We start from the raw sequence: 26,962 nt of genomic DNA on the forward strand, positions 1-26,962 counted from the left end.
TCTGATCCAGAAATACAGTTTGACCCATCCGGAGACTTTCTTTTTTTTGAATTAATCAAGTAGAAATGACAATTCTCTATGATCATTACTACTTTACAAATGTTTTAATAATCAAATTGTGTTAGTTCAAACAATGTTTACAGGTTGAAGAGAACTACTCATTTTTATTTACATAAACAGTAAGTAATGATTTTTATTCCTCATTCAAAGAAGAAATCAGGGTAATATGCATTTCTTGATTTTTCTGTCTTCAATGAGCAAGTTTGTAAGTGTGTGTTAAAGTTCAGGTTTCGGTCAACTAAAAAGTTTACTGAAAAGAAATGTCATGTTTAACTTTTACAGAAGATACAGGAGAGTTTGACTCCACAAAGTCTGGTTTTCTCCAATAATCTTTCTGTCTGTTTTAAACAATCTTAATCTCTATCCTTGAATTTTCATAACCCCTTACATCACAAACCACACCTCTGTTCTGGTCCATCCACCAATTAGAAAGCTCTCAAATGAACCGGAAGTCGGCCCATTTAAATGTGGCAACTTCCCAGTTCAACGCTCTCGGATGCAGCTCATGGAGAAGTGTCAAAAAAGGGTCTGATGTCTGTGTCGAGTCTCTGTCGAAGAGAGACGCGACGAGATGAAAAGAGCTTAAAGGAGTAGAGCTCTGAAGGAGTTCAGAGTTCTTGAATCCAGAATGCAGGGATGATTTTGGGAATTATAACTTCTGTTTGGATAACCTCGCACGACTCTCGAAGTATTTTAGCTGTTCTCAACGGAGACGCTGAAAGAGTCAAAAGAAGGACTTCACGCCGACCTGATCTATCATCAACCAGGTAAAAGTTCTATTTCGACCAAGCGTACCGTGGCCAAGCTGAGATCTGAAGGAGCGTGCCCGTTCTGGTCAAACAGATAAATTCCCTCACACATCTCTCTGTAAGATAAATCTCCATTTTCCATCTTAAACTCTCCTTTCTCCTAAAATCATTACAGATATTTTAGAAATGTCTGAAGCAAAGTTCTCAATCACCGCCGTGTGATTGATGTCTACTGTTCTGCTGAAAGTGAGGACAATCGCCGTATTGTGCCCACTTCCTGTGAAACTAGCCATGTTATTGTTTTCATATTTTGCCAAATTAATGTAAATGTTTGATGTTAAACTTTGATTCTACAAATAAATGACCGCATTCATTTTGATGGGTCAAAGATAAATAACGTCTCTCGTTACATTTCTGTTAGATTCAATGCACGACATTTACACAGTCAGAAAAATGAAGAACCCGTAAATGTATGAATATATCCTGCATATGTCATACTACAGAATATTTGTGAAAACAGTCTCATTGAATACATCGAGATTGTGCAAAATACTTAGTGAAAAGATTCTGTTCATAACTTTTATGGACAGAATTTCTAGGCGCAGCCAAGGTGTTGAGGGGATCCGTTTTGGTGGCCTTAGGATTGCGTCTCTGCTTTTTGCAGATGATGTGGTCTTATTGGCTTCATCAGATCGTGATCTACAGCTTTCGCTGGAGCGGTTCGCGGCCGAATGCGACGCGGCCGGGATGAAGATCAGTTCCTCCAAATCCGAGGCCATGGTCTTGAGCCGGAAAAGGGTAGAGTGCCCTCTCCGTGTCAGGGAGGAGGTCCTACCCCAAGTGGAGGAGTTCAAGTATCTTGGGGTCTTGTTCACGAATGAGGGAAAAATGAAGCGTGAGATCGATAGGCGGATAGGTGCAGCGTCTGCAGTGAAGCGGGCGCTGTACATGTCTGTCGTGGTGAAGAGAGAGCTGAGTCAAAAGGCGAAGCTCTCAATTTACCCATCGATCTACGTTCCCACCCTCATCTATGGTCACGAGCTTTGGGTTGTGACCGAAAGAATGAGATCTCGGATACAAGCGGCCGAAATGAGTTTTCTCCACAGGGTGTCTGGGCTCTCCCTTAGAGACAGGGTGAGAAGCTCGATCATCCGGGAGGGACTCAGAGTAGAGCCGCTGCTTCTCCACGTCGAGAGGAGCCAGTTGAGGTGGCTTGGGCATCTGTTTAGGATGCCTTCTGGACGCCTCCCTGGTGAGGTGTTCCGGACACGTCCCACCGGAAGGAGGCCCAGAGGAAGACCCAGGACACGCTGGAGGGACTATGTTTCTCGGCTGGCCTGGGAACGCCTCGGGATTCCCCCGGAAGAGCTGGCCCAAGTGGCTGGGGAGAGGGAAGTCTGAGCCTCCCTACTTAGGCTGCTACCACCGCGACCTGACCCCGGATAAGCGGAAGAAAATGGATGGATGGATGGACTTAGTGAAAAGTTGCCATAGTGACTTAAAGCCAGAGTTGTTAAACTATTCCTTAAAGGCTGAGGTGTTTAGTGGGTAACTGACATTCTTGTATGCGTTTTATTGTTGTTGAATGCCTAGCTGAAGGAGCACCCAGAGTGTGGATTGTATGTACGAAACCTCTCCATGCACTCTGTGCACAGCGTGTGGGAGTGTGAAAGGATCATGGAGCAAGGCTGGAAGAATCGGGCAGTAGGCTACACACTGATGAATAAAGATTCTTCCCGCTCCCACTCCATCTTCACCATCCACTTAGAGATCTGCAACACGGGTGAGCTCATATTTATAGATTTAAAGATACGTCCTAAATATTTGAGTGTCAAGTGTTGGAGGATGTGACTTCATAATACTTACAGTGCAACAACTTTTTATTTTTAAATAAAAAAAAATGACACTACAGTTGGAAAAGTTATTTAGTGTATTAAATTTTTTATTTTTTCTTCTTTTATCCTTATGTGTTTATTATCATTTCACTTTCTTTTTTTTGTCTCTATTTTTCTGACTCAACAATTATTAGCACACAGGCACAAAGGCTTATATATATCCATATACATACATACAAATACCTCATAAAGGAATACATCCATGATTTACCTTCAAAAACAGCACTTAGTTTATCTATAAATCATAAATAATCAATCATTAAGGATTATGTTATTGTCTGGGTGTTTTACTATTTTTGATATTTGTGATAATGGGTGTGGTTTAATTATATTTTCACAAGCACAAATATGGGTATCTTAAGGTTTGTCACATGGAATATTAATGGAGCCGGTAGCCAACATAAAAAAAATAGAATCTTTAGCCAGATTAAAAGATTAAAGGCAGATGTTGTATTACTCCAAGAGATTCATAAATTACCATCAACTGTGGATGAGCTAAAATCTCCTGAGTTTCCTCATGTATTTTCAGCCTGCTATAACTCAAGACAGAGAGGAGTAGCAATATTAATACATAAAAATGTGAACTTCACAATATTAGACACAATTATGGACCCACAAGGTAGATATATAATATTAAAATTATCCATACTCAGTCAAAAATATTGTATTGTTAGTTTATATGGGCCAAATGTGGACGATGCCGTTTTTTTTCATGATCTCTTCTCTAATCTATCAAATCACATGGATTGCTCGCTGGTACTGGGAGGTGATCTTAACTTTGGTCTAGATAACAAAATAGACAGGCTGAATGCAGTAGGAGCTCAACGCAGTTGGCAATCCATAAATGTAGTTAAACAGTACATGAGTGATTATGGACTCTGCGATGCATGGCGGTCTCTTCACCCTAATAGTAAAGAGTATTCTTTCTTTTCACATGTGCATCACTCTTACTCTCGTCTGGATTATCTTATAATCAGCAACTCATTGCTGACCAACATTTCAGACACTAAGATACACCCTATTGCTGTCAGCGATCATGCACCAGTTACTTTAAATTTAGATAATAAGAAAGAAATGCCAAAAAGTATAAACTGGAGATTAAATACATCACTGCTTATGGATGAAGAATTTATACAATACTTTAAAAATGAATGGACATCGTATTTAGAGTTTAATGACTTGCCAGGTACATCAACGTGTACACTCTGGGAGGCTGGGAAAACAGTTATGAGAGGGAAAATAATATCCTACGCAACAAACAAAAAGAAAAAAGAAAATAAACGTATTGAGGAATTAGAAAAATCTATCAAATTATTAGAAAGTTTACAAGGAGAGGAAACACAGAAAAAACTACGCAAGATAAAATTAGAACTAAATGAATGTATTGACAAAAAAAACAAATTCTTGGTACAAAGACTTCGCTTAGAACATTTTGAACACAGTAATAAATCAGGTAGCTTTTTAGCTAATCAACTCAAATTAAATAAAGAAAAAACGTCTATATATGGTATTAAAGACACAAATGGTAACATAACTTATGACGAGGAAAAAGTAAATAGTGTTTTTAGAGATTTCTATAAAACTCTATACACTCCACAAATAAATCCAACAGATGAAGATATTAATCAATTCTTGGAGAGAGTAATACTTCCAAAACTAGACAGTAGTCAATCTTCAGAACTAGACTCACCATTAACATCAGATGAGCTTCGTGAAGCCATTAAAAACATGCCTAATAAGAAATCTCCAGGCCCAGATGGATATCCAGCAGAATTTTATAAAGAGTTCTGGAACATCCTGGAACCAATATTTCTCAGAATGCTACATGAGTCAGAAGAAAATGGCAGATTTCCAACACATATGAATTCAGCCAACACTAGTCTACTATTAAAACCAGGCAAAGACCCAGTACTACCTACCAGTTATCGCCCCATCTCTCTTATTAATGTGGATGTTAAAATAATTAGTAAAGTCCTCTCTAAAAGATTAGAGAAAATAATTCCTCTCATTATTCATCCTGACCAAACTGGATTCATAAAAGGAAGACACTCGACCACAAATACACGCAGATTATATAATTTAATAGAGTATTCATATAGTAAAAATATTGAAACAGCTATTTTGTCTTTGGACGCAGAAAAAGCATTTGATAGGGTAAACTGGAAATTTTTATTTGCTACATTGAGTAAATTTGGTTTTGGGGACCATTTCATTAATTGGTAAAAAATATTATATAACTCACCAAGAGCATGTGTCAGGACAAATAATCAAATATCTTCAAGCTTCTGTTTACAGAGGGGGACCAGGCAGGGATGTCCACTTTCACCTGCACTATTTGCTATTTTTATTGAACCTTTAGCAGCAGCAATAAGACAAACTGCTGATATTAAAAGTATACTGTGTAAAAATATAGAACATAAAATTAGTCTTTATGCTGACGATGTTTTACTTTTTCTTCAGAACACAGAAAATTCAATATCTAATGTTATCGAATTAATAAACTCGTTCTCAAAAGTTTCTGATTATTCTATAAATTGGTCAAAATCTACAGCTCTTCCAATAAACTGCGTGTTTAATACTTCTCTCAATGAACGACTACAATCAGGTGACATCACATACTTGGGCATTAATATTTCTCCTAGATTGGAAGACTTAATAAAATTGAATCATATCCCAATTTTAAAGAACATTGAAGATGATCTTACTAGATGGAAATCTCTGCCCATATCACTTATGGGAAGAGTTGCCTCAGTAAAAATGATGGTCCTGCCAAGAATAAACTATTTATTCTCAATGATTCCAAATAAACCTTCAACTGAATGGTTTAAGTCACTGGACTCTTTGATATCTAAAATCCTTTGGAAAAACAAAACTCCACGTATTAGCTTAAAAGCATTACAGAAATCTAAAGATACCGGAGGATTAGAACTTCCCAACTTCTATCACTACTATTTAGCCAATAGGTTACAATATATCTCAAAGTGGTTAAATCCAAATACATTAGATGAAACTTGGATAGACATAGAACAAACTTTATGCAATAATATTAAGATTTCAGATCTACCGTTTATTAGCACAAATATAAAAAGACATGTTTGCTTTAAAAGCATCAGTATTAGCTCTTCTCTGACAGCATGGTGGGAGTATTTGAAAATGACAAAATCTTCACTACTCCCCTGTAGACATACACCCATTTGGAACAATCCTGACATCCTACAAGAAAATAATATGTTAAATTTCCCAGGTTGGAGAGTCAAGGGAATTGAACGTCTGGAACACATATATGAAGGTGTAGACTTTATTCCATTTAATAATTTAATAATACAATTTGACATTGAAAATAAATACTTCTTAGAATATCAACAAATTAAGTCTATCATAAAAAAGAAATTTAAGCTTAATAAAACTTTGTTAGAAACACCAATATGTGTGTTAGAGTTCCTTAATCTTAAATCCCCCAAATTATTATCTAAAATATACAAGAAATTGTCTAGAATCAATGACTCCATAATACTACCTGTTGCAAAATGGGAGTCAGATTTATCAATCAATTTTGACCAAAACACCTGGTCTAAAATATGTTTAAGAACATTTAAAATGACTAGAATCTCCAACTTACAATTAATACAGTATAAAGTTCTTTATAGAGTACATTATACAGGTCAGCGAATGTTTAGGATGGGATTTACATCATCTAACAACTGCTCACAGTGCACAGGCAATATTCCTGATGATTATATCCATGCACTCTGGTTCTGCCCACCCGTTCAGAGGTTCTGGGTCCAGGTTTGTGAAGACTTGTCTAAATGTCTGAAATGTAATATTCCACTCTCTCCGTCTGTTTGCTTATTGGCTATCTTGGAAGATGTTACCCTGGAAAAAAATACATGTCGCATGATTTTCACTGCCTTATGCATCGCAAAGAAAACCATACTCCTGAATTGGAAAAATAAAAATAATCTTAGCATTAATCAGTATAAAAATCTTCTGTTAGATCATATTAGTCTTGAAACAGTACCTGCCGACACATTGGATCAATCTCTGTGGGCTCCTTTGATCGGCTCCGTTACTTATAGTGAGGGTGGGTAGTCTGGGATCTGACCTTGTGGGGCCTTGGGGTTGATGTGGAGGCGGGTGTATGGGTTTGGGCCCCGGGGGGGTTGCCGGGGGCTGGGCTCTTGGGGGTACCTGGGCAGGGGGGCACTGCTTTCCCTCTGGGGAGGGCCTGGGTGGTTCTGGGGGATGTCTGCTGGTGGCTGCATGCAGGCCCTCAGGTGGTCTGTGGCGGCGGTCGTGGGTCACCGATCTGGTAGCCTGGCTGTGCTGGTGTGGGTTCGGGGTGGGCGCGGGGGCTTGGGGTTCTGGGGGCTTGTCGCCCCCGGGCTTGGGCCTGTGGGGTTCGGGGATCTTGGGCTCTGGCGGGCGGGTTGCCGGGCTCTGGGCCGGCTTGCGCTCTGGTGCCCGGTTCTGGGCGGGGGCCTTCGGCTCGCTGGTGGGTTGTGGGTTCATGGGCTGGGGGGTTGGGTGTTTGGGGGCGTGACCAGTGGCCCCTAAGAGGGGGTAGTTTGACCCAGCCTAGGTGTCTAGTGTGCTATGTGTTTTGAGAGATGTCCGAATGAGGGGTGGGTGTAGTATTTCTTCTGGGGTGGGGATGGGGTGGATGTCCTTGGGGGCGGCCCGGGACTGTGCATGGCCAGCTGGCTGGCCCCTTTCCTGTGGTGGGGGCTCGCTCCCGGTGCTTCCTGGCACTGTCGGCGGTTGGGCGGGCGCTCTTGGCCGGGTCGTCCTGGTGGGGTTTGGCTCCATCTGGTGGCGGGCTGACTGCGGGTTGTGGGGGTCCTGGCGGCCCTCGGGTGTGTAGGCTGCTGGTACAGCTTCTGACGACCCTCGGGTCCAGATGGAGAGGTGTCTTGGCCTCAATCCCTGGGTGGACCTTGGGGAGCTGGGGGGGGGGGGGCTGTTGGGTCAGTGGGGGAGCTGACTCCCTGTGGGAGCATTTGCTCTCACAGTTATTTCTCCCCATCCCTCACCATGCACCTCCACCCTCTTCATTTCAATTCCATACATTTAGGGTTGTTTGGGCTCGGGTGTGCTGCAACAATTTTACATCTTTGTTGACCATAGCCACCTGGGACTCAATTTTACTGTACACCTTAGACATTCATTCATAACATCCTCATGACATTCATATATAGGAACTTGAGGTGGGCACATGGCTATGGGTGGTGGGATGACCTTACTCTCACCCCCTGTGCCTGTGCTCACTTACAACGGTTGCATTTAGACACTAGGGTTTGGATAGAGTTGGGGTGGAGGGGAAACTGGCACCATGCCAGCCTTTGCTCCTTCTTCTTTCCTTTTTAATGGCACTATACAACAACACAAATCAACAGCACATCTAGGGGCGGGGGTGTATGTGTCGGGGTCTTATTTTTATTTTTTCTCCTCTTCCTACCCACCTAGTTCCCTGACTGCCATTCCGGGGGTGGGGTCCGGGAGAAGGGCAGGCCGTCGGGTGTTGACCAGGACTATGTGGGGGTTCAGGGCCTAGGGGGTTGCCGTGGGCGGTGCTGGCGCTGTGCTCTCCCTGGGGTTGTTTAGACCCCCTGAGCTTGGCTCTTGGGTGCCATGGTTGGCCTGCTGGCCAGGGTGGCTGCCGGGGCCTGGCGGGCGGTCGGCTGGGGGTGCGTGCTTGGTTGTTGGCGGTGTGTGGGGGTGGTCGGTGGCGTGTCCTCTTCATGGTGGGGGGGTGTCCTGTCGGCGGGGTATGGCCTGGGCCGGGTCTGGGGTATTGGCTCTTCTCCGCTCAAGAATGAATGGGTTTACCTCCTGGGTTTGGGCATGGGCTGCCCCCTGTAGAGGGCGGGTACATGTCTTGGACCTGGGGGGTATAGAGTGCGTATCGGGAATAAGAATGAAATGTATCGTTATTGTATGTCTTTGAGTGAGTGAATGTGAGATTGAGGTTGGGATTGTGTGATTGTGTCTGTGTATGAATGGGTATTTGTTAGGCCGAGACTCGGACTGCCCCCTCTTTGATACAACTGGGGGTGCTTGGCATCGCGCCCCTATCGCGCGGCCCCCTGGTGGGGTGTGCCCTTGCCTGCCGGCGCGCTTGGGGCCCTTGGTATCGGGGGCTGGGCGCTTGGGCGTGTGTCGGCTCGGCCTGGTGTCTGCCTGGTGGGGCTCGGGTCCTCTGGCCCTGTCGGGCCTTGGCCTGGGTGGTGTGAGTCCTCGGTGCCCGGGCCTCGGTGCCTGGACCTGGACCTACATCGGTGCGGCGGGTGCCGACGGAGGCCTATGAGTTTGTCGCTGTTGGCCCCGGGGGGTCACTGTATGTGGTTGCTGGTGGGGATCTTCCGGTTCTCCCCTGTGGTCCGTTCTGGGGGGTGGGTGAGTGGTTCGTCCTGTGTGGGTGGCTCTGGGGGCTCCGCGGTCGGGGTCCCTCCTGGGGTCTTGGGCTCTGGTCCCCCCTTTTTCGTCTGCCTCTGGTCTTGGGGGTCGGGTCTCTGCTGCTTCACAGTTACTAATAAATGTTCTATTAGAGAAGCCTTATACACTTATGCATGCTCACAACCACACACAAATAGAAGCAGGGATGCTTACGTAGGCTTTAAATGTAGATATATAGATATGTATGTGAGTGTATATTCATGTGTATGTATGTATGTATGTATATAGGCGTAGGTATGGGTATATATATTTATGGAAACTTACTGCAAAGCCATGAATATTTTAAGTTCTTTATACATATGTATTTTGTTGCTGTGTTTTGTCATGTTCTTTGCAGGTGAACAGACAGTGGCCGGGTGTTTTGATGTGTGCTCTCTTTGTGTATATTTCTTATATTTTGGAGTCTTACTTTGTCTTTTCTTTCTTTCTATTCTATTAAAAAAAAACACCTACACTAGATAGTCACTATAATAAATATTTCATAATAATGGTGTGGAGAGGATGGCTGTAAGGGGAGAAGGGAGGCCATCACAAGAAAAAAAAAAAAAAAAAAAAAAGATACGTGCTAAATATTTGAGTGTCAAGTGTTGGAGGATGTGACTTCATAATACTTACAGTGCAACAACTTTTTATTTTTAAATTTAAAAAAATGACACTACAGTTGGAATAGTTATTTAGTGTATTAAATGTTTATGGGTATGATAAAATCTACAAATATTTAACAGTCTAGCCAAATACATCTAGGTTCTTTTGTAGCTATTTCAGTTTGAGAAAATCTTGTTACGTGTATCAAAGTTCATGACCAATGATCCAGGTAAAAAATCGTTGGTTACGTACTGTAACCCCAGATTCTATGAGTATAGGCGTAGCCCTTTAAGGCCCTCGCTAGTGGGTTTTATCCCGTCATGCAAAGCATTGCACTGAAAAGCTAAGTCCACACCCACCTGTTGTGTGGGCCCCACCCGGTCCGTATAAATAACGTTAAGAGCGGGTAATCGGCTCCCAAATAGCTATTTTCTTCAGCCATTTAGGAGCCAGTGAGGTCTGGGGCTTAAATGGCTATGCCTATACTCATAGAATCTGGGGTTACAGTACATAACCAACGTTCTATTTCGTATAGGCTTCGCCCTTTAAGGCCCTCACTAGTGCATTAAAAGGTGAAGCATTATGTGGTCCTCGCCTCACTGGGTCCATTCGAACACCATATGAAGCACCCACTTGCCAAAAAAAGTCTCGTCACTCAAGCTCTCCATGTGCGTAAATGCACGTTGCGTAATTACGCGTACCATGCATAGACGCGCGCTGCGTAGTTACATGTTCTGAGTGTATGAACGCCCCAGAAAAGTTTTCAACGGGAAAGAGAAGAGGCTGAAAAAGGCAGTGAACCAAGCAGATCCACGGCTCTTCAATACGAACAGATTAATAATAATAAGTGAACTGATTAATAACAATAGTCATGAACTGATTAGTGACAATAGAACAAGAACAACAGTCACAACCTGTGACTGATAACATCTCACACTGTAAATGCATGCAGTCAGATGTGAGTTTAAACGAGATTCCATGAAACAACAATATTCATTCTGTTAAGGCACTAAGGACAGAATGCGTCATGGAACGAGCCGACACATCACGTAAATAAAAGCAAATAAATGAACAGGGTGTTGACCACGCAGCTGCAGTGCAAATATCCTACATTGTCATACCATTATGCAAAGCAGTCGAAGATGCAATACCCCTGGTCGAGTGCGCCCTGAGGTTGTCAGGAGGCTGTAAATCTGATGTTCTGTAGGTTTCAGAAATGGCCTCACACAGCCAGTATGACAGGCGCTGGGTGGATAACGGGCGACCTGCAGATGCATCTCTATAATGCACAAACAAATGTTGAGTCTGACGCAGTGCGGCCGTGCGTGCTATGTAGCACGTCAACGCACGCACAGGGCAGAGAAGATGAAAAGATGATGCTTCTTCTGATTTGTAGGGGGGAGGGAAAAATCCCTCCAACGATATCGCTCTTGATTTAAAAGAGCTTGTGATGTTTTTAGGCATAAACGCTGGGTTAGGCCTCAGATCAGCTGAGCTGCCGTCAGCCTGAATTCTGAGGCATGACGGAGCGACAGAGAGGGCAGATAAATTGCTCACCCTCTTATCGGATGTTATAGCCAACAGCAGGGCTGTATTAAGAGACAAAAATTTAATCGGAACTTGATTCAGTGGCTCAAATGGAGCTTTGATCAGGGCTCGCAGAACCAGCGTTAAATCCCACTGTGGAGCAAGTGGGCGTGATATAGGCCTACGTCTCTGTACACCTTTTAAAAAAACGCTTCATCAGCGGGTGATTAAAAGCTGTTCTGTCCCTGAAACCTTCGTGACAGGAAGAGGTGGCTGCAGCGTACGTTTTAATCATGCTAAACGCCAGATTTCTGTCCATCAGCTGCTGCAGAAAGGACAGCACGCCACCTAGTGGACATGAAGTGGCCTCTACACCTTTCTCCGTAAACCAGCGCTGAAAAGCTGTCCACTTTGATGTGTACAGCGCTGTGGTTGAGGCAGCACGTGAATTCTGGTTTGTGCGCACTACATCTTGGGAGAGACCCATCCTCTCCAAATGGACCAGTTCAGCGGCCAGACCCAAAGGTGCTGGCCTATTTCTGGGTAGCTCCTGATCGCTCCTCCCGCCTGGAGGAGAGCATCCTCCCTCCATGGCAGTTTCCACGGGCGCCCCAATAACAGGCTTCGTAGAATTGGGAACGATGGGGCGTTCACGTGCTCAGGAGCCACCAGGAGGGCTGTCAATCCCTCCTCCCGAACTCGGTTCAGAAACCGTAATATCAGAGGGAGTGGGGGAAACGTGTAAAGAAGCATTTTAGGCCATGGGCTGTGAGCAAACGCGTCCACCCCTAGCGGCAATTCGTCCTGTGGGCTCAGTGAGCACCATAGTTGGTACTGAGCGTTCTCTCGTGTTACAAACAGGTCCACAGCCACTTTGCCAAATTTCTGCCACGTCTGAGCCATCAGGTCGGGATGGAGTCTCCAGTCCCCATGATGTGGACTGCCCCTGGATATCACATCCGCCCCTCTGTTCAGAACACCGGGGATGTACACTTCTCTGATGGAGAGCAGATTTTGGTGTGCCCAACACAGCAACCGTCTTGCAATGTATAAAATTTGGGCTGAGCGCACACCGCGCACACCCCCCTGCCGGTTTATGTATGCTGCAGTAACCTTGTTGTCTGTGTGAATCAGAACATGTTGATTCCGCAGCACAGAGACAAAGTGTTGAATCACATTCAAAACTGTGCGACATTCTAGAACATTTATATGAGCTGTTGTGTGAGGTGGCCACAGTGCCCCTACAGCTCGGGATAGGCATGTTCCTCCCCAAGATGACAGGGATGCATCTGTGAACACTGAGACGTGTGACGTAGATCTGCTGACAGGGACTCCCTCAGACAAAACAAGGGGGTTTCCCCAGTGTCGGAGGTCTGTTCTCACGGAGGGGGGCACAGCAATCATCCGTCTCTTCTGCCTCACTGGATCCACATGCAGACGAGCGAACCATCTCTGAAGGCATCGCATGTGGAGTAAGCCCAGCGGAACCATCGTGTGAGCTGACAACATCATTCCTAATAGCTTCATGACGGAAATGGCTGTTACCACTCTAGAGTTTCGATTCTCATCTGTGATAAACAAGCCCTCATGGTGATAGAGTTTAGCTCCACTCCCAGATAAACGATCGTCTGGGCCAGGAGAATCGAGCTTTTTTCCCAATTTATGGCGAAGCCCAGATTTAACAGGTGTGACGTCAGCACCTGGGTCTGCGCTGCTGCCTCCTGTCTGGAACGGGTCAGCAGCGTCCAGGTAAAACAAAATTCTCATCCCTGCTCTGTGTAATGGTTGCAGAGCCATCTCCACACACACTTTGAGAACGTACGAGGCGTGAGGGAATAACAGAACGGCAGCCTGTTGTACTGATACTGAATCCCTTGAAAGGAGAAGCGCAGGAACTTTTTGTGCTTTGAGATGATCGGGATGTGAAAGGGGTCTTTCAGAACGATGGAGATAAACCAATCGCTTCGCTGAATGTTGTCTAACAGCTGTCTGGTTGTCAACATGTGAAACGGTCTCTCCATTATCGCCTTGTTGAAAATCGACAAATCCAAGATGGGTCTCATCCTTCCGGTCCGTTTTGGGACCAGGAAGTAATGTGAGTAAAACCCTGTGTTTTCCTCTCCGTCGGGAACCCTGGAAATTACATCTTTTACCAGAAGTTCCTGAACTTCTACGTGGAGGGACGAGATCTGGTCTGGGGATGACAGAACTGTCTATAAAATTCTTCCAAATGGGGGGGGGGGGGGGTTGAGCTGTGAACTGTAGCGTGTAACCCCTGCTGATAAGACGGCACATCTATCTATCTAGAGAGCACTTCCGCTCCCACTCCGCAAAATGCTCGGGGAGTGGGCACACATTTTTGTGATGTGTCATGTTTCTTCCGGACGTCAGCCAGGTTACAGCCTCCACCGCTGTCATGTGTCATGGAGGTGTGCTCCGCGTGACCCAAGGGGAGGCTTTCTTGAAAGGGCTCTTAGCAAACAGGTCCACAGCCACTTTGCCAAATTTCTGCCACGTCTGAGCCACGGGCTGTGACTGTGCCACGCTCAGGCTGCAGGCTTGCATTCACGCTGATGTGAACCGGCGTGCGCTGAGGAGAGGTGTGCGCACCCTCATCAACGTGGCACCGTTTGGGTGAAAACTGCCAGCGCCGCGGGAGCACACGTTTGACACCGCTGTGGTGAGAGGAGGCAGCATTTTGCACACACACATCCCCTGCAAGGAGTAATTTCTTGAATCTTCTCCCTCGTGAGCCCTGCGGTTTGTTGTCCCAGGGTGACGCCTGTTGTCGGTCTCTGGGGAAACGCTGCACCACTAGTTGCCGGGATGAGAAGGGCTGTTCTCTGATGGGAGGGGCTGGTGGCGGAGTGGGAGGACGCTGCTGCAGCTGTGGAACGTCTCTGTTGCTGCCTTTGGCCACGACGATCCTTCCAGCGGGCCGGGATGAGGCATGCGGCTTGATCAGATGGTGCACAGTCTCTGACACCTTCTCCGACTTTTTCGACTTTTCCCGCATGGCTTTGAAATTGGTCCCGAACAGCGCGTCCGTCGTAATGGGGCCTTCCATCAGGTCCTTCTGCAGTTTCTCTGGCAGGGAGGGGGAGTGACAGAGCCAGGTGGACCTCTGGATCATCGTCATCCAGGTTGCGATGCGAGACAGGCAGACAGCAGATCAGGCGCATAGGTTGAGGATGATGTCAGATGCCTTGCAGAGGGAGCTCTTCATCTCCTCAGGCAGGTCTGTGTCCTCCAGACTCTTTGAAACGCTGTACGCCAACAGCACCATGTTATTGTTTGCTGCGGCCGCCTGGAACGCACACTGGTGAGCTCGATTGGAGAGCGACGTCACCGTCTGGTCATGCTTCCCTGGAGGAACAGGACGCTAGTCCAACCTGGACAACTTCGCTCCGAAAGCTTCCGCCATCTGCTCGGCCCCCCTCGTTCCGACACTACGCTCTCAGGGAGGGAATGAGCAGTGGGGCTGCTGCTGACGCCGCCTGTCCCGGAGGAACCATCCGATTCGCTCCGAGAGCAGGCGTCAAAAATGTCGATGGCGTCGTCCAGTGAACAGTCCCCCGCCATGGAGAGGGATTCTTTGACGTTAGCCTTAAACAAGGCTGCTTGCCTCTTCCTCTCCTCCGGGGGGAGGAGGTCAAAAAGGTGGCAGGAGGAGGCAATGGCGGCGTGGCGGGGACCCAGGCATCCTTTGCAGGTGTCGTGCCAGTCCAAGCTCAGCAAGTAGCTGGTCTTGCAGGACGGACACAGGCGAATGGTGTTGGTGCTAAACATCTCGTTGTTTGAAGGTCAGTGCTAATTGCTTGCTGAAGAAAAATGGGAGCCGATTACTCACTCTTAACGTAATTTATACGGACCGGGTGGGGCCCACACAACAGGTGGGCGTGGACTAAATTTTTCAGTGCGATGCTTTGCATGACGGGATAAAACCCACTAGCGAGGGCCTTAAAGGGCGAAGCCTATACGAAATAGAACCAACAATGTTCAGTCAGGTCATCTGGACGGTTTCTTTTTTTGTTGAGAGACATTTCATCCTTCATCCAAAGGACTTTCTCAATCAAGTAAGGAAGTTAGCTGCCTGGGATGAGTCGACGGGGGAGAGGGCGGCCCCCAGAAACCTTCTTATCACAGCAAACTGGTCCACTATGGGAGTGTGCTGCTTGTGGGACTCAGTTTGATTTGTGGCTTCTCAGATTGATGAAATCCTTTGGATGAAGGATGAAAAATCTCTTAACAAAAACAGAAACCATCCAGATGACCTGATAGAACATTTTGGACTTGTTACTATTACTTTTTTGTGGATTTATCCCAGTAAGAATAAAAATTTGGTGCAAAAGTTAGTTCAGAAGTAACCAAGCGAGAAAACCCAAAACACATCTAAGATCTCCCAAATGTTGTTGCAAAGTAGGAAATTTAACATGGAAAAGGGTTTTCCTGAACAATATCAAATGGGGGAGTTTGAAACGGTTTACTTTAGTGACCTCAGTGATATATTGATAGACAATTTTGAAATGCACTCAACATAAACAAAGCACCCTGTTGACTCCATCCAAAACCACATGGAAGCTTTAGTCATGGGAATGACCTGGTCATGGTCTGACAAGGGAAACAAACATTGAGGAATCGGAGAAGGAAAATAATAATAATGATAATAATACTTTATTTATAAAGCCCTTTAAAACAACCACAGCTGCCAAAAAGTGCTGTACATATAAAATCAAGAACATTTAAACACATAAAACAGTTGTTAAAACATTAAGATCAATAAAAAAATAAAAACAGTGCAGAGCAAAATTCAGTGTGTGCTAAAAGCCAGGGAGTAAAAATGTGCTTTTAAAAGAGATTTAAAACTGGACATGAAGGGGCTTGTCTGATGGGAAGAGGGAGATCGTTCCACAGTCTTGGAGCAACAACAGAAAAAGCTTTGTCCCCTCTGAGCCTCCGTTTAGACCTCGGCACCTCCAGGAGCAGCTGATCAGCTGATCTGAGGCACCGAGCAGGAGAGTATGGGTGAAGCAGCTCAGAGAGGTAGGATGGAGCAAGACCATTTAAACTTTTAAAAACAAATAAAAGAACCTTAAAATGAACTCTAAAATGAACAGGCAGCCAGTGGAGTGAAGCCAGAGTGGGGGTGATGTGCTCCCTCTTTTGAACTCCAGTTAGAAGCCGAGCAGCAGCGTTCCGGACCAACTGGAGGCGTCTGAGGGAGGACTGGCTGACTCCAAGGTAAAGAGCGTTGCAGTAATCCAGCCAAGAGGTGACGAAGGCATGGATTATTGTTTCCAGCTGCTGTTTTGTGAGAATGGAGTTTACCTTAGCTAGCTGTCTGAGGTGATAAAAACTGGTCTTGACCACCGCTCCAATTTGGGAATCTAAAAGTCTTGGAGAAGCCGTTAATAAACTGTGAGTGTGAATCTGCTGCTAAACACAAAAAGTAAAACTGTCAATAACAAATAACAAATTTTGTTTACAAATGTTTAATTAAATGACATTCTCCTTTGACACGAGAAAATATTGTGCAGATTTTGTTCATTAGTGCAGACTTTATTTCTGACTAGTCTTCATGACTTTGCAAAAAGTATTTTTAAATCTGTTGCAAGAGAAGTCAAAGTAGTATTTCAGAATGAGCTTGAATGTTGTCTCTTCTCTTTATTTCCTTTTGTTGACCCAAACTCTTAGATCCAGCTGGCCAAGCCCATCTGCGAGCAGGAAAACTAAATCTCGTGGACCTTGCAGGAAGTGAGCGCCAGTCTAAAACCGGTGCCACTGGGGAGAGACTCTGTGAGGCCACTAAGATCAATCTCTCCCTCTCAGCTCTGGGAAATGTCATCTCTGCCCTGGTTGACGGTCGCTCCAATTACATTCCATACAGAGACTCTAAACTGACCAGGCTGCTGCAGGACTCCCTGGGAGGAAACACCCGCACCTTGATGATTGCCTGCCTCTCACCTGCAGATAATAACTATGAGGAAAGTCTCAGCACGTTGCGTTACGCAAACCGGGCCAAGAGTATTCGGAACAGGCCTCAAATCAACGAGGACCCCAAAGACGCTTTACTTCGAGAGTATCAGGAAGAGATCAAGAAGTTGCGGGCCCTCGTCTCTGGGCAGCTGGACACCTCTGGCCTTTCATGTAAATGATGAATTCTCTAACATGATTTTAGTTTTATTTATTGAAAATGGACTAAAAAATTTAAATGCAGATACTTTAAGAAATTTAACTTGCTTTTGCTGCGTGCTTTTCTTTTTTCTTTTTGAACTGCAGCTCTGCTGACTGGTCAGGCCTCAGCTGTTCCTTCAGTACCAAATTCCAGCACCACTGAAACAAAGCAAGAAAAGATTAAAGAGGCAAACTCAGGATGTTCACACTTCATTTGCATTACCACTTCTTATATATGTGGGCATTATGTAGGAACCTGGTAATTTATAGTCTGTTCTCTCTACAGGAGTATGAAGAGAGACTGGCAAAGCTGCAGGCTGAGTACAACGCAGAGCAGGAGTCCAAGGCAAAGCTGCAGGAGGATATTTCTGCTCTTAGGCGCTCATATGAATCTACACTGTTGGACCTGGAGAAGACCCAAGCCAGCAGAGGGAGTTCTGTCCCCAAGAATGGTAAGAACTTCACAGGTTCTGCTGTTGTTGTGACCACTGTATGTATTATTGTCCTTTTCTATTTGTGCAATCCAGCTACTTCTGCATACTTTTCAGTTTTAGCCATTTATATATTTAAATGTTCAGCTCATTCAGGAGATACCTTGTATGACTTTTGGTTTTTGTAATTTGTAAACTATTTAAAATATTTCACTTTATTTGCAAATATTTTTCACATAGAAAGGCAGTGAGGTTTTTTCCAAAAACATGGTTTCTTTGAAATCCTTTTCAGCATACCTGCTCAATTTTTGTCTTGTTATGCTACTTTGTTTTTCCCTAGCTTTTTGGTACATTTAGCTTTTAGCTACTTCGCTACCTTTATCTAGACTTTTTTCTACTTTTAGTTTTTACCTAGCATTTTGATGCTTTTAGCTACATTGCTACATTTAGCTTTTAGTTGTACAGGTCCTTCTAAAAAAAATAGCATATTGTGATAAAGGTCATTATTTTCCATAATGTAATGATAAAAATGAAACTTTCATATATTTCAGATTCATTGCACACCAACTGAAATATTTCAGGTCTCTAATTGTTTTAATACTGATGATTATGGCATACAGCTTATGAAAACCCAAAATGCCTGTCCCAAAAAACTAGCATATCATGAAAAGGTTCTCTAAACAAGCTATTAACCTAACCATCTGAATCAACGACGTAACTCTAATAATAATAATAATAATGAATTTAATTTGTAACGCACTTTTCATTAACAAAAATCTCAAAGTGCTGCAGAGTGCAACTAAAATTGATAAAATCAACTAAAATCAGCGATAAAATCAACTAAAATCTGTGATAAAATCAACTAAAATCAATGATAAAATCAACTAAAATCAATGATACAATCAACTAAAATCAATGATACAATCATGTGGAGGCAGAATAGGCTTGCTTAAAAAGAAAAATCTTTAAGCCTTTTTTAAAGTCAGTCAATGATTGTGGAGCTCTCAGATATTCAGGGAGGGAGTTCCAGAGGTGGGGGGCAGCCACACAGAATGCCCGGTCTCCCATTGTTCTTAATTTAGTTCGTGGAAGGTGGAGGAGATTACTGTTCTGTGATCGTAGGGATCGGGTGGATGAATATGGAGCAAGAAGGTCCTTCAGATAATCTGGTGAATTTCCGTATAAACACTGATGGGTGATGAGAGCAATTTTGTACTGAATTCTGTAAGTGACAGGAAGCCAATGGAGGTTATGGAGAATGGGTGTAATATGTTCAAATTTACGAGCTCTCAATAAAATCCTGGCTGCACTGTTTTGAATATATTGAAGCTTCTGAAGGTTTTTGCCGGGTATTCCAGTAAACAGGGAGTTGCAGTAGTCGAGCCTGGAGGAGACAAAAGCATGGACGAGTTTCTCTGCATCAGCAAATGTGAGAGATGGGCGCAGTTTGGAGATATTTCGAAGATGGAAGAAAAAGGTTTTAAACAGATGCTTAATGTGTTTTTCTCTAAACACCTGCAAAAGATTTCTGAGGCTTTTAAAAACTCCCAGCCTTGTTCATTACTCAAAATCGCAATCATGGGTAAGACTGCCGACCTGAATGCTGTCCAGAAGGCCATCATTGACACCCTCAAGCAAGAGGGTAAGACACAAAAAGAAATTGCTGAACGAATAGGCTGTTCCCAGAGTGTTGTATCAAGGCATCTCAGTGGGAAGTCTGTGGGAAAGGAAAAGTGTGGCAGAAAACGCTGCACAACGAGAAGAGGTGACCAGACCCTGAGGAGGATTGTGGAGAAGGGCCAATTCCAGACCTTGGGGGACCTGCGGAAGCAGTGGACTGAGTCTGGAGTAGAAACATCCAGAGCCACCGTGCACAAGCGTGTGCAGGAAATGGGCTACAGGTGCCGCATTCCCCAGGTCAAGCCACTTTTGAACCAGAAACAGCGGCAGAAGCGCCTGACCTGGGCTACAGAGAAGCAGCACTGGACTGTTGCTCAGTGGTCCAAAGTACTTTTTTTGGATGAAAGCAAATTTTGCATGTCATTCGGAAATCAAGGTGCCAGAGTCTGGAGGAAGACTGGGGAGAAGGAAATGCCAAAATGCCAGAAGTCCAGTGTGAAGCACCCACAGTCAGTGATGGTCTGGGGTGCCATGTCAGCTGCTGGTGTTGGTCCACTGTGTTTTATCAAGGGCAGGTTCAATGCAGCTAGCTATCAGGAGATTTTGGAGCACTTCATGCTTCCATCTGCTGAAAAGCTTTATGGAGATGAAGATTTCATTTTTCAGCATGACCTGGCACCTGCTCACAGTGCCAAAACCACTGGTAAATGGTTTACTGACCATGGTATTACTGTGCTCAATTGGCCTGCCAACTCTCCTGACCTGAACCCCATAGAGAACCTGTGGGATATTGTGAAGAGAAAGTTGAGAGACGCAAGACCCAACACTCTGGATGAGCTTAAGGCCGCTATCGAAGCATCCTGGGCCTCCATGACACCTCAGCAGTGCCACAGGCTGATTGCCTCCATGCCACGCCGCATTGAAGCAGTCATTCATGCAAAAGGATTCCCGACCAAGTATTGAGTGCATAACTGAACATGATTATTTGAAGGTTGGCGTTTTTTGTATTAAAAACACTTGTCTTTCATTGGTGGGATGAAATATGCTAATTTTTTGGGACAGGCATTTTGGGTTTTCATGAGCTGTATGCCATAATCATCAGTATTAAAACAATTAAAGACCTGAAATATTTCAGTTGGTGTGCAATGAATCTGAATATATATGAGTTTCATTTTTATCATTACATTATGGAAAATAATGACCTTTATCACAATATGCTAATTTTTTGAGAAGGACCTGTAGTGATTTCAAAAAGCGTTCAATACAAAAACAACTGGACTTTATTTGTAACAGAAGACGTAAGACCCATTGAAGTTTACAGAAAACCAACCCACACAGACCAGTATCTTCTGTTTGACTCCCACCATCCACTGGAACACAAACGCTCTGTCATCAGAACTTTACAACATCGGGCCGAACGCGTCCCCACGAAGACAGAAGGGAAGAAAAAGGAACAAAAACACATTCAAGAAGCTCTTCAAACATGTGGATATCCTAACTGGGCTTTTGTCAAGTCAGCGAGGAAATCTACAAAACACACTAATAAACAGAAAAAAGAGAACAACAGACGGAAAAACATTGTCATCCCTTATGTTGCTGGAGTATCAGAGAAATTCAGAAGGATCTTCAACAAACACAAGATCCCAGTATATTTCAAACCCAGCAGGACTCTCAGACAGAGGCTGGTCCACCCTAAGGACAAAACACCCATACACAAACAGAGTGGTGTAGTGTATGCGGTCTAGTGCAGCGAGGACTGTCCAGACCTCTACATTGGAGAAACTAAACAGCCTCTTCACAGACGCATGGCTCAACACAGGAGAGCCACCTCCTCTGGACAAAATTCAGCTGTTCACCTCCACCTCACAGATAAGGGACACTCTTTTGAGGACCAAAATGTGCACATTTTGGACCGAGAACACGGATGGTTTGAGAGGGGGGTGAAGGAAGCAATTTATGTAAAAAGAGAAAAGCCATCTCTTAACAGAGGAGGAGGCCTCAGATTTCCACTTTCAAAAACATATAATGCAACTTTAAAACAGATTCCCAGCCGGTTTTCACACTTGATGGGAACAGAGGGGCCTCGTCTGTGAATTAGATGGACAAAGACCTACTGTTTAGGTGTGAACTGCCAATCTACATATGTGTGTGTGTCTTATGTGTGTGTGTGTCTTATCTCACTCACTGCTCTTTGAATTGAGAAAGCTCCTCGGATGAGGAGCAAAACGTCTTCTGTTACAAATAAAGTCCAGTTGTTTTTGTATTGAACGCTTTTTGAATTCATCATGTCCTGGATGACTGAGAATCTTCACCAGCATACGACCTGTAGTGATGAGTTGTTTCAAACTCAAACCAGTTTAAAAGATCCAACTGCAACAAGGTTATTTTTTCAACGCAGGTCAAAAAAGAAGTCCAATGTCCAAACCAAGACTATTTCCATTGATGGTTGTTTTAATCATTTTCATCAAGCAACAAAACAAACATTTGTGCTTCCTGCTCCTCCTCCTTTGCTCAAGTAATAAACCATATGCCCACCCCGCATTGCATGCTGGTCCTACACCTGCTCACCCATTTATGAGTTCCCACACTCTTTACCAATTCAAAATTTACTTCAAATACATTTTTTTAAACAATATATTACAACAAAAAAGTAATCCATTCATTCAACCTTTATTTATACAGGTTAGTCTCATTGAGTCATGTGGACTCATTTACAAGAGAAACCTGTATCCTAAAGGAATCCTAAAGGAATTAAACAAATTATAATTACATCAAATATTAAAAAGATAAAATGTCTCCTACACTGGTGTTTTGCTACATTTATCTATTAGCTTATATCTTTGGCTTTTAACTAGCAGTTTGTTCCGTTTAGCTGTTAACTAGTGTTCTGCTTCTTTTTGTTTTAATAACTCTGTGTCAGCTTTCCCCCAGTCATTCAACACACTGCATGCTCACAGAAAATAAAAGTTTGTTTCCGAGTTTTTTTGTGTTTCTTTAGAAAGCTCCAGCCGTTTAACTCAGGCTGTTGAGAAAGAGGACTACCCCAACACTGATCCTATGTTCCTCTGTGCAATTGGAGCTACTTCCCCAACAAAGGTGCAGTCCACTGCACTTTTCCAACATGACAAGTGAAAGCTTTTTATGGGTTTAAAATGAGTGAAAACACAGCTGTAAATTCAACTTATTAAATGTTATATCCCTTTGCTGCTGAGCCAGCCTGCTGCAGCCCCAAAACATCCAGATGGAGAGGGCCTCATACAGTCAGCTGGCTGGGGCCCTGGACCAGAAACATGCTCTGGAAAGGTTTGTGCACTTCCACAGCACACACACACACAGCACATATGAGAGTATGAATTCTGTATTGTTTTATCATTTTAATATTTTACTCTTTAATGTTTAATTACCATACTTCACTTCATGTTGTAATTAGTGGGGATCTGGTTTTGTTTATTGTACTGTATGATAACACTGAGCATATCCAACTGTCTCTTGATATACGTACCTAGCTTATTCATAAAGATAATTAATATATATGGAGAAATACATCCTTGTTCTCCCTATTTCTCTCCAGATTGCAGCAGCTGGAACAGGAGGTCATAGGAGGAGAACAGGCCAGGAACAAGGAGTTACAGCAGAGGCAATGGCAGAGGAGAAACCTTGCTGATCAAAGAAAAGCTCAGCTCATCCACGCTCTGTCAGAAGACATTGAGGAGAGTGAAAATGTGCTGCTAGATGTCTACAACTCGATCCAGGAAGAGGTTCATGTCAAAAGCCAGATGTTGGGTAAAGTCCAGGGAAAGGTAGGTGTCAATGTCTACAGGATAAATGCACAAGGACTTCTGCAAGAATTAATACAGACTTAAAAATGGAATTGAAATGAGTCCTTAGTGGCAAAAATCAGTCGAATCTTTAAGACAGTTCTTAATGATTGATGCTATTGTGTTTTACAATGTGTACATATTTAAAACTAATTTCCAAGTAAATAGGAGTAAATTCATACATGATAAATTTAAATATAAGTTGTAGCCATTCAGCTTTTTTCTTGCTGTTGACAAACCAGTCAGTTTTCATCTAAGACCGTATTAACTTGTGTAACAGCTGAAAGCAGCCAGACTGGAGATCCGTGATCTGCAGGCAGAGTTTGAAGTGGAGAGGAATGACTATCTGGCAACTATCCGCCGTCTTGAGAGGGAAGGCCAGCTGTTGAACAGTCTGCTTGAGCGCATGGTGCAGCTGGTGCGCCGCGACTGCAACTACAGCAACTTGGACCGCTTGAAAAAAGAAGCTGTTTGGGTTGAGGACAGCACCATCTGGAAGCTGCCAGATGTGATGGTGCAGAAAACAACACTGCCTTCAGGTAAGAGAAAAGAGTGAGGCCTGCAGAAAATCATAAAGTATTGTTTTAATATACATAATTATTTTCTTTTTTTGTAGCAGTACTGCCAGAATCTTCAACTCACAAAGATTCAGGTTTTGATGCTGCAGTGCAGGTGATGGTATAGATGTGTTTTACTGTATAGACTGCCTTTCACTTAAAAACACCAATTTGAATCGTCTGCATTTAAAAACAGACAGAAACTCATCATTGTGTTTTGTAACAGGTGGAAGAGGACAGGTACAAAGAGATGCTGGATCGAAGTGACAGTGAGAACATTGCTAGCAGCTACTTCAAGTCAAAAAAAGCCACCCTGCTGTTGGGAGTTGATGCTACCAAGGCACACAGTGAGACATCTCTCTTTTAAGCCTCATGTTGAAAATTTGATGTTTCTTTTTTTTTTTAAATAGATCTGTCGAACTCTGAATGCTAAGAAATGCCTTGGAAATAATATTTTTTGATATAAAACACTTTTAATATTACATTGAACTAAGACTTGTAAATTTTTTGTTGTAACAAAAAAGGCCAGCGATAGAAATTTGCACTTTTTTTTTTTCCCAAGTGATAGTTTAATTTCCTTAAAGTAAAACATTAGTAGCTACACCTGGGGTGACTCTTCCTCATTTTTGTTGTCTCTATTTTTGATTATTTGCTCCTCTGGTTTACATGGCAGCCCACCTCAGTGTGAGCAGGTCCAACATGAGCCCCCCTGTCAGATCAGATCCCGTTCTCCCTCGGCCTTTTCGTCTGGAGTCGCTGGACGTCCCCAACGGAAAGGTAAAGCGCAAAAAAAGCAAGTCTCATATTCCAACATGAAGGGACTTGTAATGGACTTGTGCACGACATACACCAAGCCGCACAACATACTCCAAGCCCATCTAATCACGGTTTTGACACATATTTTTATAATGATTAATTATGTAGTTACATTTGAACAATTATACATATTTTGCTAATGCCTGCCTGAAATGCTCAGAGGTAATGTTTTGTCGACACCAGTGTCAGTATGTGTCTTGTAAATATTAATATTCCGGTAAATCTAACCTACAATAATAATGTTCTGAAATGTTTGTACAGAAATAAAAGTTTGACTTGCAGAAGAAGTCTAAAATTTAAATGGTAAATGGACTGTACTTGTATAGCGCCTTTTAGGGCATTAACAGAGTACTTGAGTAATCTACACATCGATTGCTAGGACATCTATCGAGGTTAAAAATGTAACGTCGGGTATCTGTAGTGACGTCATATTATGTGACCACCGTATGACCGTAGGGGGCGGTGTTGCACTGTTGCAGGTCACAGAGTATGGTGTAACACCGGGTCCAATCCACCGAACCAGTTTCGGTTTAAGTTTCGTTTTTGACGTGCTGCATGTTTTTTCACGTTTGCAGTTTAATAATAATAACTAATAGTTTAGTTTTTCCTGTGACTTATTTGCAGTATGATAAATGGTAGGAGCATAATATATGTTAATGTCGAGTTTAAAAATTATATACTCGTTCAACCCCTAGCGCCTTTCTATCTAATCAAGATACTCAAAGCACTTTACACTACAATCTGTGTCCTCATTTACCCATTCATACATCACTCTAGATCTCTACAAAGCTAATTGAACAAATCATTCTAAAGAGAATAATCAGTGCTTTATCACATTCATACACCAATGGGACACACATAGGAGGTGATGAGGGGTTCAGTGTCTTGCCCATGGACACTTCAGCATGTGACTGCTGGTGGATTTGAACCCCCAACTCTTGCATTGGAGGACGACTGCTCTAACCACTCAGCCACAGCTGCCCATTTAGTAATGCATGTTTTCTTTTCAACAATCTCCATCTTTGTTGCTGAACCCAAACAATGCTTTTTTTTATGGCTAATTCGATGTACTTCAGAAAGAGCCATTTAAGCTTTAATGTAAAGTATCATTGACCAAGGCAATGAAACAGATCTCAGCCAACATGTTAGTCCAGTTTGTAGTGCTTTGGAAAACGTGTGACTCTGCTGTAACAACCGGGTCAGGTTGTCAAGGCAGCAGGACTGACGGCTCTAATGTTACACACAAACTCTAGGTGAGCGTTGTAGACTGATGTGACACCCTATGTCCTGGAGCCAAACACTAATCATTCAACTTGATTTGGGTGTGATATTGAAATACTGTGCTGAACATTGTTGTTCAGAATAAATTATTTAAATATCTTGTATGGAGTAAGATCTGTAAAAATTACCAAAGGTGCATCTTCTTTTATACAACAGCTTAAAACAAATCAAATCCACTTATTTCCCAAATTGTTTCATAGAACAAGGTTTGTAAGCTCGGTCATCCAGTTAGATAACAACAAAGGTTAAGTTATGTCATCTGGACCAGGTTCTTTAAGTGAGAAATTAAGATTCAACAGGAGGTTGGCTTGAAACAGCAGTGAAGGCTACCTATAGGACAGACCTGGTTGGCAGGCCATAGACTGAGGAAGTCTTCTGGATGGGGTACGAAATGTTTCTCACTTAATGAAATTGGTCCAGATGACACGATTTAACCTTTTTTGTGGTTTCATAGAACATTTTCTACAGCTCACACCTCTATTTGTTGATTATATATTTTTAATTTTAACAAATATTTTTCCTTATCTGTCGTTTTATATTTGAATAGTTTCATAATTCGACACTTTGTGTTCAAAGTAGAGACAGTGGGTCACTGAGAGATGACACTACGGAACTTCTTGAGCACCACAAGGAGGTGGTGCTGAAGATAATCGGATAACAGAACAGCTGAGCGGGCTTTCTCATCAGCCGAGTGCTGTGTAAGATGAGTAGTGTGAATATTTGTTCTGTAATGGTCGAGTTGAATGAAGCTCTCCCATTTCAAAATGACATGGGTCAGACATTCTGCAGGTACTTGCTTTAAATTAAAAGTCACATCAGACGTTCAACACGATAAAGTCTGTAAAATCTAAAATAGTGCCAGTAATTAACAGAAGCACACAGACCAATTGCATTAACTTTGTAAACATACAGACTTTATTATACAATCCATTACATGCAGAATTTTTATTGTCATAGAAATTTATGAAGATGATACAATGGGTTTAATAATGATGT

At 43.3% G+C, this 26,962-nt stretch overlaps 1 protein-coding gene across 1 annotated transcript in view; it reads left to right on the forward strand.

The window, feature by feature from the left end:
* kif17 (kinesin family member 17) overlaps positions 1-24,685 on the forward strand; it is a 76,741-nt gene extending 52,056 nt beyond the window's left edge. The window contains 12 exon segments of the mRNA XM_037679312.1: positions 2,403-2,592; positions 16,964-17,416; positions 17,549-17,631; positions 17,730-17,895; positions 22,493-22,590; positions 22,711-22,760; positions 22,762-22,797; positions 23,066-23,294; positions 23,593-23,851; positions 23,929-23,990; positions 24,096-24,216; positions 24,543-24,685. Coding sequence (XP_037535240.1) covers positions 2,403-2,592; positions 16,964-17,416; positions 17,549-17,631; positions 17,730-17,895; positions 22,493-22,590; positions 22,711-22,760; positions 22,762-22,797; positions 23,066-23,294; positions 23,593-23,851; positions 23,929-23,990; positions 24,096-24,216; positions 24,543-24,685 — 1,890 coding nt within the window.
* Positions 24,686-26,962: the final 2,277 nt, after the last annotated feature.

Source organism: Nematolebias whitei, chromosome 7, assembly GCF_014905685.2.
Source record: "Nematolebias whitei isolate Nwh7 chromosome 7, NemWhi1, whole genome shotgun sequence".
In the NCBI taxonomy this organism is placed as follows: Eukaryota; Metazoa; Chordata; class Actinopteri; order Cyprinodontiformes; family Rivulidae; genus Nematolebias; species Nematolebias whitei.